This window comes from Bufo gargarizans, chromosome 2 (assembly GCF_014858855.1).
Source record: "Bufo gargarizans isolate SCDJY-AF-19 chromosome 2, ASM1485885v1, whole genome shotgun sequence".
NCBI lineage: Eukaryota > Metazoa > Chordata > Amphibia > Anura > Bufonidae > Bufo > Bufo gargarizans.
In genome coordinates this window covers 247,243,832-247,259,630 of record NC_058081.1, presented here as the reverse complement: position 1 = coordinate 247,259,630, position 15,799 = coordinate 247,243,832, and the positions used below count along the sequence as shown (strand labels likewise).

The 15,799-nt window shown below is 44.0% G+C and overlaps 1 protein-coding gene across 1 annotated transcript in view; it reads left to right on the top strand.

The window, feature by feature from the left end:
- Positions 1 to 627: 627 nt before the first annotated feature.
- Positions 628 to 15,799, top strand: part of LOC122925818 (armadillo repeat-containing protein 10-like) — a 34,515-nt gene continuing 19,343 nt past the window's right edge. The window contains exons 1-3 of the mRNA XM_044277173.1: positions 628 to 979; positions 11,511 to 11,665; positions 12,294 to 12,428. Of these exons, the coding sequence (XP_044133108.1) occupies positions 628 to 979; positions 11,511 to 11,665; positions 12,294 to 12,428 (642 nt within the window). The remainder of the gene's footprint in view (positions 980 to 11,510; positions 11,666 to 12,293; positions 12,429 to 15,799) is intronic.

The following is a 15,799-nucleotide window of genomic DNA, read 5'->3' as shown; positions in this document are numbered from 1 at the left end:
CCTGTGCACATAAAAAGCGCATGTTTTGGTGGGAGTGACCTGCAGTCACAGGGTTTTGTCAATGTTCGCGTTGTCAGGGTGTTGCCTGCATTCGGTGGACTTATGATTCCCTAGGTATTGAAATCAGGCTTGGACTCAGTTTACAGTGTATTATAGCAGGAACCACCGAAAGCTGCATACTACCCCGGTTTACACAGAGGGCGATTTATATGCTCATTATAGCGACGTTTTGGTGCAGTGCCGCCTGAATTGCTCTTTTTGGTGAATTATATGGACTTGCATTTGGTTTCGCTGCAGCTGTGTACATTCATTGATTATGTCTGAAGACGTGGGTCCGGGTTTGAATGAGGGCAGAGAAGGGGCGGACGCCTTCTTTACGGAGTGTAACTCCAAAGACAACTTACAGGCAATCAGTACAAAGACTTTAGAATTGAAGATTTCCCAACTGGCCGACAAAGAGGCACGACTATTTTGGTTGGTTAATTCTTTGAGATCATATAGAGACAGCGGGAGAGTACCGCGCGGTTTACGAATATATACAAAGAGCTAGCACAATATGCAGATGACGTGTCATTTAATTTGGAATGGAAAAAATTACATATGGACTTTTCAATGCAAATTTTAAAGATGGTGCTGCATAGAAATGAACAAGAATATGAGGCAGTGAATGACGCCTTATTAAAAGCAAAAGAGAAATTACGTACACGCCTAACTGAAAACCAAATACAAGTTTTTGAAAGAAAACTTAATAGGAAGTTGGTTATCACACAAACAGAAATAAAAGAGAATAAGAAGGATACATATTTGTGGGATAAAAATGACTATGAAACTGGGAGGGCATTTGATTGGGGAAGAAGGAGACAACGTAGGAGACACCCACAAAGGAGAAATAGAACGGACGTTTGGACAACCGATTCTGATTCTAGTGCATCAGATGACCCTAATACATCAACTGAAAAAGGCTTTTGTTTCTGTGAAGGTTTGTCCGCCTCAGCCCTGTGATGTCTGGATGTTTTTGCAAAGCAATAAAGAAAAAACTGCAACTGGTGAGTGCCGCTGATTTTGCTATTTTCATCTCTTTGTGGATTGGACTCTGTTTGCAGTGTATTATAGCAGGCACCACCGAAAGCTGAATACTACCCCGGTTTACACAGAGGACGATTTATATGCTTATTATAGCGACGTTTTGGTGTAGTGCCGCCTGAATTGCTCTTTTTGGTGAATTGAAATCAGGGGGTTTGCTAAGCCTATAGGTCCTCCAGGGATTCCATATCTTTAGGAATTTCTCATGTTTTTTCTCTTCCCAACTTGCCAACGCCACTAGGTGGTACATCTGGTCTACTTTGTCTCTCCACTGTTCTATGGTGGGTGGATCCCTACTCAACCATTTCAGTGGGATTAATAGTCTCGCTGCCTGAATCAGGTGGGTAGCCAAATCCCCTTAAGGCTACTTTCACACTAGCGTTTTCGCTGGATCCGGTAGGGTTCAGCAATAACGCTTCCGTTACTGATAATACAACCATCTGTATCTGTAACATAACCAAGACAGGTCCGTCATGAACTCCATTGAAAGTCAATAGGGAACGGATACTTTTTTTATTATGTCAGATTGTGACAGAGAAAACAGATCCGTACCCATTGACTTGCATTGTGGGTCATGACGGATCCATCATGCTTCGCATCCCATGACGGAAAGAAAACCGCAGCATGTGGTTTGATCTGCGGTATGAGAACGGAACGATATGCATCTTAGAGCATTCCATCCTGTTAAATTACGTTTTGTCCCCATTAACAATGAATGGTAACAAAACTGAGGTGTTTTCTTCCGGTATTGAGACCCTATGACGGATCTCAATACCGGAAAATATAAACACTAGTGTGAAAGTAGCCTTAGATGGTTGCCAAGAGGTCGTGGGTAACCAAAGGATAGCTTCTGCGGTCAAGGTAATAAGGAAGGGGGATATGCTATTGAGTGTGTGATCTCCAACCAAAAGGTTTATATTCTTGGGCAGAACCAGAAGATGTGGCTCAGTGAGCCTTCTCCAGTCCCACATCTCCAGCATGTGCAGGAATATTGTAGGCCCCTTAAGTACATCTGCTTGGGGGTTTTGTACCATTGTGTCAATACTTTATAAGAGTGTTCCTGAACCCGTATGCATTGCGAGAACCCATGAGAGTGAGAATGTATACGCAGAATGTCAATTTGAAAAAAATCGATGCTCAATTCTGTGGCCCAGGTCTTTATGTATTTAGGGGTCACTTTGTTCCTTGGTGTCAACAGGGAGTGGTACAAAAGTGAAATAAATTTGGATCTGACCGTCCTCTTATGCATTAACTTTTCAACGTATCTCTTACCTCTCCCAATTGTTTACATAATAGCCTACCAGTAGATAAGAGTTCAGAGGTAGCTAGAAAATTACCTCGGGTGGAGGTGAAAAAAGCAGATTGAGGATCTCCTTCTGGGTTAGGCATTTCCCCAAGGAAATCTTCCAATATGTGGTCTCGGAACCTGTCCCATACCAGTGTGAGATCGGTCACCCCTGGTCTTACTAGAAAGGGAATCAGACCTGCCAGCATTGCAAGGGATGGGCTACTAAGCAAGCCATAGTCTTTGTTTAGTGTTCTTACAACTGATATTGTTCTTCTAAGAAGAGGGCTGTCCCCTATAGAGGCAGCAGAGACACCTCTCTGTTCTCCCGCTCTCTGTTCTCTCTGTTCGTGTGTGAGATGTCTTAGTTCCACTTCATTGCCTAGGACCCTATAATTGGGGACTTGAATTTGGAGCTATCTTTTCAAGTGGATCTCTCTATAAAAGTTGAGGACATCTGGGAGACCAAAGCCACCATGCTTCTACTCTAAAGTTCTGTACTTGTACTCTTTTTTTAAAGGTGTCCTCTGAAAATAATCTTATCACAGAAGCCCCTTTTCCACCTTATGGAACTGGTCTGACTTTTTGACTATACCCTGTTTTTTGTTTGCCCACTAGCCAAAGTTGAAAATAGTACCTGGTATTGTTTTTTGGTACCTGATCTAAGGAGGTTTCAAGTGAGCCAAGCCAGTGCTATGAAGTAATATGATCACAATGCTGTCTAGTAATTGGCCAGAGAGAATCTTTACTACACTGCATCTTCATACGTAAAAGAGGGAGGTAAAGCCAGTACCATGCAGTGGAAAATTGGCTGGGTGCACCAGCGACCAGGTGTAATCTGTGGGGATACCTGGTAGTAATATCTTGATTTTCCCTTTAGTGGTACCAGGGGGATATATGGCATTACACAGTGACCATTCTTATAAATGTCTGTGTAAAGCTGGACAGATCCTCCACAAAGACATTCCCTAAAAATTACTTTTTGTTAATACTTTTTTTTTTTTTTTTTTTGATTGCTACAATATATCTTCAGAAAAATTCTGGAATGAAAAAAGGGAAAGTGTTTGATTCCAAAAGAAAGCACCAGAAAACTTGCAGGTGTGACTGCAACTCTTGCCCGAATTCTAGGGTATGAGCCAGACTTACGTCATGGCCCCTGGGGCTGCAGCACAGTTGATCTTTTTGGCTACAACTTAAAGGCTATGTACACCTTTGGGGACAATATTTGCATTATTGCATTATATTCATTTTGAGCTAAAAATCATTTTTTAATTTGTCTTTATTAAAAATATTGAACCCTTTTGTCTGTACATAGCTGAGATGCTCTAATAGCAGCCTCTGGGTTATCTCTTTTCCATCAGTTGGGGAGCTGACGGGCTCCTTATCTGCTCTCTGACCTTATAAACACTCATTATATCTCAGGTCTTATCTTACTGATAAGAACGTGGCTTAAATGTTTTTATCCTTTTAGTATTTTAGAGAAGAGGTTTATTAGATGACCGGCAAAAAGTGACAGTACCAGTCACACAGTTAAAAAAAAAAGTTAACCCTTTGTGACAGAACGACTCAATATTTTTAATAAACGCCAATTAAAAGTATGATTTTTAGCCAAAAATGAGTAAAATGCAATCGCAAACAAAAATTGCCTCCAAAGGTGTACATAGCCTTTACAACAAATGATCTTCTCAAGCTGGGGTCTTCCACTACCTTCCTCTTCCCTTACCCCTATTGGGAGGCAGAGAATCGAGGTTTACCCCAGCTGTTCCACTCTGGTAGTAGCTGAGATGCCTACAACAGTGGTTGCAAGCCTCGGTGCCTGGCTTATAAACAAACCAGGGGCGTTGCTAGGGTCTGAAAACATCCAGGGCACAAGCAAACTGTATCACGCCCCGTGAAGCCACGCCCCCACCCGCACCGCCTAATGGGAGGAGCGGGTGCGTGACGTCACTGAGCGAACGCCGCCCGCACTGCATGTTTCCGGAGCCCAGTGTGTAAGATAGTAATCAGATTGTTGTATTTCTAGTTCAGATGGCGAGCTAGGAGGATTCAACAGATTTTTTTTCTCTGCACAGCAGGTAAAAGGGAGGATATAGGAAACTATAGTTTTGTCTGCTGCGTCAGAGAAAATTTCTGCTTGTTAAAAGAACATTTTTCGCTCTATTTGTGTAAGGATAAGGTAACAGTTTTTCTGTTGTATAGTTTTTGGTGGATCTGTGTTGATTGTATGGAGGTTGTATGATGCGAGTGTGTGCTGAATAGTACAGGGAATTGTGTTTTTTTTGTAACTTCCTAACTTTTATGTTACTGTGATTTTGTAAGAGGCAATTTTATAGAGGTTTATAGAGGCAGCCATTGGTTTTAGTGTGTGTATGACCGTGTGCTTGTCGGCCATCTTGATGACCATGTGCTTGTCGGCCATCTTAGTTAGTTTGCTATGGAGTCGATTTGATTGTTTTTGCCTGAAATGTTAGTTTTGTCGAATAGTTATCTTGTCCTTTTGTAACCTTTCTATGTACAGTTTGATTTGATAAGTTTTGTGCTGGATATCGGTTTAGTGTTCGGTTATGGTATAGCGCAGTGACCAGTCTGATACAGGAACCATTGTGTGAACATTAGTGGCAGTTTAGCCTATAGTTGATGATTCTGCTTAATGTTTGTATATCTGTGGCTGTTACACTGAATTGTAGACTTGTTTGGCATAATTAATACGGGTACTACAGTGTAGAAAGGTTCTGTGCCAAAAGTATTGGGACAACTCCTAGAAATTACAAGTCAATTAAAGGTAGTCAGACGCACAGGTTTGTGAGACCACCAAAAAGGGGTGCCCGCGGTCGAGTAGTAACACCCCACTACTCAAGGACATATAATAGCAATATATGGAAGACTGGGCACACCTCAAGATATTAAGCCATACATTTATTTGTTAAAACAATCATAAACCAGCATCTGTAAAATAAATAATAAATAAATATGACTGTACAAAATCACCAATGGTCCTGGATAGCAGCGAATATACTATTTCATTATTAGAAATGCACTATTCGTTATTTCAAATGCTAGGTAAAAATGCGCAGCAGCGCAAATGGACTTGGGTAGCTCGATCAAAATAGCAGAAGTGATCGACCACAGTTAATGGAAACAATGTCCTTTAGGAGTCAACAGCACTAATTCAGCAGCAAATCCGAATGCAAGGTAGCTGGAAGTTCGTATCGCTAATGGGAAACTTTGTACCTCCTTTATAGCGCACACAGTGACAAACTAATATACAGCGGCATCCCGCAGCATATAGATCTCATCGGTGTCCCGCTAACATAAACTGTATAATAGACTTGGGCACATCGCCCCTCCCACAAATGCAGGCTGACTAATCAGCCTTACCAACATATCTGTATACACTGCATCTATTATACCTCGTACCTCACATATCAGTACACTGCTGTATATACTATATACCTGTACACACTGCATATATTATACCCCGTACCTCACATATCAGTACACTGCTGTATATACTCTATACATCTGTACACACTGCATCTATTATACCCCGTACCTCACATATCAGTACACTGCTGTATATACTATATACCTGTACACACTGCATATATTATACCCCGTACCTCACAGATCAGTACACTGCTGTATATACTATATACCTGTACACACTGCATATATTATACCCCGTACCTCACAGATCAGTACACTGCTGTATATACTATATACCTGTGCACACTGCATCTATTATACCTCGTACCTCACATAAAAGTACACTGCTGTATACTCTATACATCTGTACACACTGCATCTATTATACCTCGTTTGTGTGCCAGGGCTGTTTTGTAATCCCAATCCGGCCCTGAAGGCATAAACTAAAAAATGCAGCAGCAGGAATAGTTCATGGAACAAAGAGAGAGTCCTGGAATGGGTAGTGGGATGGGCTATAAATGGGGAATGGGGTCCCAATTTCGATTCTTTCTTTGGGGCCCAGTGATTTCTATGTAGGCCCCTGATGGAAGATACACTATATTGGTATTCAGGTTAAATTGCCGTGTTGGCACTTTGTGATAAATAAGTGGGTTTAGGTTGCAGTTTGGGCACTCGGTCTCTAAAAGGCTCGCCATCACTGCTATAGGGTAATATCAGCTATAGGTTTAATAATAGCTCTGGCTTCTGCTCCTCGCTTGTTAATCCTGTATGGGTGTCCGGGCAGCTAGACGGCCCGTAGATGTGGTAAAGGGCATAAGCTTGTGGGATCCTCCAGTTGTGAGGAAGGTCAACCTTACTAATGAAACCCCCGATCTCTTTAATAACACCCATAGACCAGATTATATCTGCTGAAAAGAAGAGTGTGACGTTCAGACTCAGGGAGCGATCCCTCAGTATATTCAGTTATTACTGGAAGCCTGTGACCGTCAGAAGTTCTTGTGTGGAGTTGACGGGTCCGTACTATTTCCTATGTGGTTTATCCATTTATAAGGTAATTCGCCCTAATGCCAGAGGTCCATGTGTCCTGGTGAAGCTTGTCCCTGCATCTTACTTTGCAGCCGATTGGGAGAAACTGATGGTGTGGAAGGAGGTAAGAAGGGCAGGGAGAGCTGGAAGGGATTTGTTTTGTGGCTGGACGGGGTGGGGAGTTGGACTTATGAAGCGATTGAACAATTACTCGTCCATAGTGGATGAGATGTTCAATGAAACCGTTGAGGCAGAGAGAGAGATCACAGAGAAACATCAGTAGAGCATCCAGAGGAGGGTTTCTGTGAATTAGATGACGGTTATACCTGGCTAGCAGACACCATTGATAAGGGTCAGGCCCATACTGACAGGAGCAGGGCAGAGGAGCTATGACTAGTGAGGGTTGGAATCCTTTTAAAGCTTTGGGAGGTCTTGGGGTTTACTGGTTTCCAAAGGAAATAGGACATGAACTTATGTTTTTTTTGTTTCCATTCCTTCTATACGCCGGAGTGAGATGTTCCTGATGTCTAGTCGAATGAGTTACCGAAGCCCGAACAGAGAAGATGCCCTGAAGACCATGGACCAGATGCAGAGGATTCCAATCCAGCCAGCGACCAGCGCAAAACACCACCCCCTGAGTCAGCTCCCGAAGAAAAGAATCTCCGAGTCAAGATTTGTATTAAGCTATGTGTCAAGATTGACTTTCTGTTCTTCATCATCTGTTTTGTTTCATGGATTCAGGACTTTTCGTAGACAAGACAGTTTTTTTTTCCAAAGAAGAAGATCGAGATTTGTCAAGGAACACTGGGGAGCATATGACAAAGAGGAGGTACTGTTGTGGAAATTTTATTAGGATGTGTATTTGATATATTGTGTATTGTCATCATGTCTCTCAGTGTCAGGGTAAACCATTGGAGTGGATATCTTCCCGTGTATGTACTGTCACAGCTGCTGGGCACAGGGGTCTCCGTCGGTGAATGGTCCATGTGCTAAGCACTGGGCTGTGGGCCGGAGGAGACTGATGTGTTCAGCAGAGCAGTGTTTTGTTGGCTCGTGTATTGCCGCCGGCTAGAACCCCCACGCAAGACGCGGATTTATTGGCTTGGCGTGGATGCATTTGTTAAGAGAACAATATAAACGAAAGGAACGTGCGTTTGTTGTCTCTAGTGCGCCTGATTAGCCGCTGGAGATAATGGCGTTGTCCTGTAAATAAACCTGCATGTGGATCATAGTAATTTTATCTGGCATTGATCACTGAGCAAGGCTGGATAAAGTTCACTCCAGTGGTAATGTTAGATTATTGTATACATGTGTTTGTTAGCTGGCTATGTTATTCTAAATGCTTGTCTTCCCATGTCATCACTTCCTGTACGTCATCACTTCCTGTATCCTTGTCTTGGGCCAGCCCCTTTTACACCTTTTGTTTAGTCAATAAAGGACGGACACTGAGCAGGGCAGGAGGGGATGCTCAGGAGAATTCAATCAAGATGGTAACAAGTGGGTCTGTCTCTGACTGCAGATGATAAGAATGGATTTACCTTTTTCCTTACACAAACTTTGATGCGAGCTGATTACACTGTTAATTTTTCTACAACAGATTATTACAGATTTCTATTTCAAGATGAACGCTGATTTAAAGTTCAGTTACTGCAGGATATGGATTAGGATGGTGGGGCCAGTGAAGAGTAGTGCTGCGCAGCGCAGGAGAGTCAGAGCAGCCGGCCCTGCCAGTATAACATTCGGGGCACTGGTCAAAACATCTGGGGCTCAAGCCCCGAATGTTTTGACCTACTGACGCCCCTGAAACAAAGATTAGTTTAGTAAAAATTTTAGCGGCTCACCCCAATCAACTCGTGGACTAAGGTGCTCTTGTTCCAGGGCTATCGCACAGCCTTACCAGGAGAGACAGATTTTAAAGAGAAAGATGGAACAGGCACTCTAACATCCGGAATAGCATAGAAAACAGATTTATTCAAATGGAAAGATTGCTAAAAACATAAGCTCACTATAAAATATAAAATGTAATACTACAAGTTATAACACAGTAGAAATATTCTATAAAAACTAGTACATAGAGATGTGACCATAGACCCTAAGCTTGTTGTGTTCTAGCACACGTCTCTCAGGTCTAGTTGAACATGTGGGTAAATGGATAATAGCAACAAACAATGGTGATGGCATCCAATGCGGCAAGAGGATGCTACAAGTCCCTCAAAACCATATCACATGGTGCATATACACCCACCTAAAGAATTATTAGGAACACCTGTTCTATTTCTCATTAATGCGATTATCTAGTCAACCAATCACATGGCAGTTGCTTCAATGCATGTAGGGTTGTGGTCCTGGTCAAGACAATCTCCTGAACTCCAAACTGAATGTCAGAATGGGAAAGAAAGGTGATTTAAGCAATTTTGAGCGTTGCATGGTTGTTGGTGCCAGACGGGCCGGTCTGAGTATTTCACAATCTGCTCAGTTACTGGGATTTTCACGCACAACCATTTCTAGGGTTTACAAAGAATGGTGTGAAAAGGGAAAAACATCCAGTACGCGGCAGTCCTGTGGGCGAAAATGCCTTGTTGATGCTAGAGGTCAGAAGAGAATGGTCCGACTGATTCAAGCTGATAGAAGAGCAACGTTGACTGAAATAACCACTCGTTACAACCGAGGTATGCAGCAAAGCATTTGTGAAGCCACAACATGCACAACCTTGAGGCGGATGGGCTACAACAGCAGAAGACCCCACCGGGTACCACTCATCTCCACTACAAATAGGAAAAAGAGGCTACAATTTGCACGAGCTCACAAAAATTGGACTGTTGAAGACTGGAAAAATGTTGCCTGGTCTGATGAGTCTCGATTTCTGTTGAGACATTCAAATGTTAGAGTCCAAATTTGGCATAAACAGAATGAGAACATGTATCCATCATGCCTTGTTACCACTGTGCAGGCTGGTGGTGGTGGTGTAATGGTGTGGGGGATGTTTTCTGGGCACACTTTAGGCCCCTTAGTGCCAATTGACCATCGTTTAAATGCCACGGGCTACCTGAGCATTGTTTCTGACCTTGTCCATCACTTCATGATCACCATGTACCCATCCTCTGATGGCTACTTCGAGCAGGATAATGCACCATGTCACAAAGCTCAAATCATTTCAAATTGGTTTCTTGAACATGACAATCAGTTCACTGTACTAAAATGGCCCCCCACAGTCACCAGATCTCAACCCAATAGAGCATCTTTGGGATGTGGTAGAACGAGAGCTTCATGCCCTGGATGTGCATCCCTCAAATCTCCATCAACTGCAAGATGCTATCCTATCAATATGGGCCAACATTTCTAAAGAATGCTATCAGCACCTTGTTGAATCAATGCCACGTAGAATTAAGGCAGTTCTGAAGGCAAAAGGGGGTCCAACAACGTACTAGTATGGTGTTCATAATAATTCTTTAGGTGAGTGTATAGTTCAATATGTTCCATATATTCAAAACAGTCAATAGAACTACAGTTGCAAATGGATCCCTTTAATAGATGGTATTCCAGTGATCCAATAAATATAGCTGTAGCTGCATATAGATTATTCTGTTCGATGATGTTCCAGTGATAGTAAAGGGAACTATCTGAACCCAGGTCAGTTGGTTAATGTGGCCTGGTTGATCTAAAAAGAGATGCTGTTGTCTGTCCCGTACCTCACTGGCAAATCAGCGGTGAGGGGTCTATAGGACCTATTCATTCACCGCCCGAACCAATGGCAAATTAACGGTGGTGGGATAACAATAGGAAACATATATTTGTTACTGTCTCCTCGCCGGCAGTATGTACCGTCTCCTTTACAGTCTGGTATGTATTTCCCCGCTCACTCGAACAGGTGCAGACCGCGGTATAGCCGGCATCCCACATGATCGGATTAAAGGCCGGGTTCCAGACATTCAAACATTAGTTTAGTGAACCTGCAGTGCATTGAGATGGAGCATAACAATGACTAACGCACATCAATATTTTGTAGAAGATGGAAAGATTTTATTTTAGGCCATCTCAAGGATGAAGAGTTAAAACTGATGTCTTTTGCACTCAGAAGGTGGTATCATCTGGGAAACATAAGGGGGGGGGGGGGCAGGGCATTTGTGATGACACAAATGCCCTGTGTCACTTTTGAGACATCTAACACTTTTCTTGTTTAAAGGGGGTTACATAACTTATGCCACATTTAGAAGTTATGCCCTAACTAACTGATCACTGGGGTCTTACTGCTGGGACCCTCACCAGTCCTCAGAACTGGGGTCCTACTTTCCCATTCTGATGGAGCAGCAGGTCAAGCATGTTCCCTGCCACTCCATTGTCTATGGGACTGAGCTCTTTATTCGGCCATCTCTGGCGGTTCCATGGAGAATGAAAGGAGTGGCAGGGTGCATGCTTGACCTGCTGCTCCATTAGATTAGGTGGAGTTCTTGAGATCTGTGAGGGTCCCAACAATAAGTTAGTTGTCTCCTACACTGTGGATAGGGGATAACTGGATAACCTAAACTTGGCACAACCCCCTGAATATTTTGGCATGGTTTGTAATGGTTATGTGGTTCATAATCTATTTTGTAAGGGTCATTGCAGTTACATATGTGTAAATGATCATGTTTTCCTGTACAGAAGAATTCTTGACTGTTCTGAAGATGTATATATAGAATATTTTTCTTAGAATCCCGATCTGAAGCCATTCCGAAGTTGGCTAGTAATCTGGAACGACATGATTTAGAAACTCTTCTTCAGATTCTCTCAAGCAATTTAGATACTTCAGCACAAGAGCAGATCTTAATCACTCTCTGTAACATCTCAGCATTTTCCGTAAACCATGTTAGTAACAGTAGACTATTTCTGTGGTGAACTGTCTAGTATACGCCTGGTCAAAATTCTTCTTTTGTCCCACTCTGGAGGACATGTGACGGACATTTTTATACACTGCTTTCCCTCATAAGCCATGCAGTTGTTATACAGAGGCAGTACCGGGTGACTCCAATCCCAGACTTTGCCTCTGTGGCACTGTTATATTGTATTACCCATACAGTGCTGTACCTTTTGGTAGCACTGTGCCCTGTACTGCAGCTCATCCCATTCAAGAGAATGGAACTCGGCTACTATACCAGGCACAGTGACACACCTGGTACGCAGAGCAGGGGATGCATTCCTGTGTTATGAAATAAAGAGCATGAATGTGATGTTTAGGTGTCCACATACTTTAGATCACTTCATAGGAAAATTACCCAAACGACAATAAACTGTTATGTTGTGGTTCATACTACTATAACTGTGTTTATACATTTCTCCATCTGTGAAATTTATCCTCCTACGGCTCAAGCATGGGAACGCCCACTTAGGCACTTAATGCCACGGCACAACATAACCGTTTATGGGTATTTAGGGCATTTTCCTATAAAATGGCCATCCACTTTAATATTTCACCTGGATTTGTTCTGTGTTTTAGGATATTATTCGGAATTTAGATGGTATTTGTATTATTGGAGGGTTCCTTTCACACGCTGATCCAAAAATAAAAGCAGGTGCTCTTAATGTACTCAACAACCTGAGCTTGAACCTACCAAATCAGGAACAAATACAGGCTACTTTAAGTAACATTGTAGAACAGCAGAGGCTGCCATTATAAGCTGTGGTTACATAGAACATTTTACAGGTGAAACTCGAAAAATTTGAATATCGGGCAAAAGTCCATTTATTTCAGTAATGCAAATTAAAGTAAATTGCATTAATGCAGCTTAAAATTCGAATTTTGTGAAAAGGTTCAATATTCTAGGCTAAAAGTGTCACACTGTCTAGTCAGCTAATTAATCCATATTCCCTGAGCAAAGGGCACCTCAAAAGTGTGACTTTGGGGTTTCATAAGCTATAAGCCATAATCATCCAAATTTTAACCAATAAAGGCTTGACATATCTCACTTTGCATGTACTGAGACTATCTTATATGTTAGTTTCACCTTTTAAGTTGCATTACTGAAATAAATGAACTTTGCACAATATTCTAATTTTTTGAGTTTCACCTGTATTTTGCATTGAGGGAAGGGAATCTGTCAGCAGTTTTGACCATGTAGAACTGCTAACAGCACTAGTAAAGGGCTGGGGAGAGCAATACAAACATACCTTTTGTGGACCTTTTCTCCTCAGGAGTAGTGTCAATATGCACTTTTATACTGCCAGATTGTCCAGGGTTGTCCAGGATTAAAAAACATGGCTGCTTTCTTACAAAAACAACACTAGCCCTGGCCTTAGGTTGTGTGCGGTATTGCTGATCTGTCCCGTTGAATCCAACTCTTGAGTCGAGCTACAGTACCAGACATAATCCATGGAAAGGGGTGGTGCCGTCTCCTTTTTCTCTTCCTGCTTGCCATAGACATAGCAGTAGCGAGCAGGAAGAGAGACAGGAGACGGCACATGCCTTCTCCTCATACAGCTGATCGTTGGGATTCCGGATGTCGGACCCCCGCCAATCTGATGTTGAAGACCTATCCTGAGGATGCTTTATGACCTACATTATGGCAAGTGCACGGGTCAAGCTTGGATTCTTGACCAAAAATCCCAATTTGAATGAATTATATAACCTGATCCATTGAGGGGATCAAAGGGATTAAAACTTAACATTTAATGGTGATCAAATAGAAAAAATGGCACAAAAGAAGGAACATAAACATAAATAGACAGGCCCGAAAGGGCCAGACACACTTGCACAATTGTACCCCAATAACAGGAAATGGAACGTTCTCACCCGAGTAGTTGAATGGTGAACCGATCTCTGTAGATGGAACCTCAGTGACAGGGTCGCAGGTAAGGAGTCTGGTTCAAGGCGGGTGCTGGTTCCAGGAGTACGTGCAATGAGGATGGTACCACAGGTACTGGATGGTAGGCCGGGTCGGGAAAGATGATTCCCTAGTATATCCCTGAGTAAGGGGAGGGGCTAGTCGACCCTGCCTACCTATACGGAGTGCTTGCTCCGCAAGGAGCGACCCCGTCCGGATACCTAGCCCTGGTGGGGCCGGTGTCCCTAATGAGCCCTAGCGATGTCCCGACGTGTCACGTTTCAGTTTGGATTAACGCATCAGGGGACGTGAAAACATGGGCTAGCAGGCACTGTTGTGCCTGAAAGTGAAAGAAGGGCTGTTGGCTAGACCTGTAACGCGGACTAGCCGCAAAAATAGGAGCTAAGGCAGTAAAATAGGGACAAAAAATTATTGTATATTAACTATTTGGAACTGCCGAGAGGTCCAGTGGGGCCTATTCAAACTCCGGGTACGGTGGCCGGGCCAATGGGACCGGACCACCAAAAATCCTAAACAAAGGACCGCAGGTGCTGGTAGGCCAGTGGGCTGTCCAGATACACCAGCAGAGATGCCAGATGCGGTCACTGTGGGGCCCAAATCAAGGGTGGCTGTCAGCAAATGTTACCTTGACGAGTGCCATTTTAAATGAGGTGCCAGAGCGCGCCCTTTTTGCAATGCACGCCCCCTCCGAATGTCACATGGAGACCGGACAGGCTGGATCCTGTGGACAGCTGGCCTGCGTGCGCTGGAACGCAGCGTCAGGCGGCGCGTGCGCTCCACATGACGTCACCGCGACCGCGCCCCAGGAAAGGGGGGCGGGGTCGGGTGGAACGCACATGGAACGCAGGCGCCAGCCGGAGACGCCGCGAGCGCACGCAGGAGAGCAGGAGGGGTAAGGTAAAGGTCACAGAGGGCGGGTCTGGCTGCCTAGCAACCGGACGCCGCGCAGAGGCGCGCGGTGAGCCGGTGACCATATTAAGAGACCAGCGTGTCAGCGGTCTCAGAAGATAAGAGGAGAGAAAGTGCTCTCAGCAAGCAGAGCTTCTGTGGGAGGGAAAACTTAAGCAAAAAGGCCCAGATACTAAACAGAGGGCCGGCAAAGGGGTCAGGAGGCATGGAGGACAGGAAATAGTTATGACTATATATAGATTAATTAGAAGGGGGATCGATGAAGCAAAGGGGCTGAGCAAAGAAACCAATTAAATATCAATATCAATTAAATGTCGTCCATTGTTCACAGGAAACAGCTAAAATTCAGCTGTTCATTGAGCCCCAATGGTGTCATGGATTTAAGATAGTATATCCAGCGAAGTTCACGCTGAAGAATTAGCCGGTCCCAATCGCCTCCGCGGCGCGGCGGGAGGACCCGGTCAATGCCCATGAATGTGACGTGGGCAGTGCCGTTATGATGGGTACGGATGTGGTTGGCTATGGGCGTGTCCTTACTCTTTGAAATATCATTGAGATGTTCACCCACCCGCCTGCGAAACTCTCGTATGGTCTTGCCAACATATTCCCTGCCGCATTCGCAGGCTAGGCGGTAAATCACCCCCCGGGTCTTACAGTTGATGAAATGGTTAATGGTATAGACCTTGCCGGTGTTGTGGCTACAGAAGGTCCTACCTGTTTGCAGATGGCTGCATGCAATGCACCCACTGCATCTGTAACAACCCTTGATGTTTGACTGCAGCCAGGCGGTACCTGGGGGTACAGGCGGTATAAATTCACTCGAGACCAATCTGTCGCGGAGGTTACGACCCCTGCGGTAGGTGATATTGGGGTGAGGGCCCAGGACCTCTCTGAGGTCTGGATCCATCATGAGGACACCCCAATTTTGAGATAAAATGTTGCGGATCTCAGGTGCTGCACGATTGAAAATACTGATTAGGCGGATAGGGTTACCCGTCTGTTCTTGATGGGGTTTAGGAATAAGGAGGTCTGTACGGTCTGCCTGGAGTGCTGCTCTGAAAGCCAATCGTAGTACCCTATCGGGGTATCCCCTCTGAAGGAATCTCAGACGCAGATCGGCAGCCTGACAGATAAATTCCTTTTTCGAAGAACAATTTCTCCTAAGGCGGAGGTACTGGCCCTTTGGGATGCCTTTCCTAAGCGGGAGCGGGTGACTGCTTTCCCACCTAAGCAGGTTGTTGGTGGAACTAGG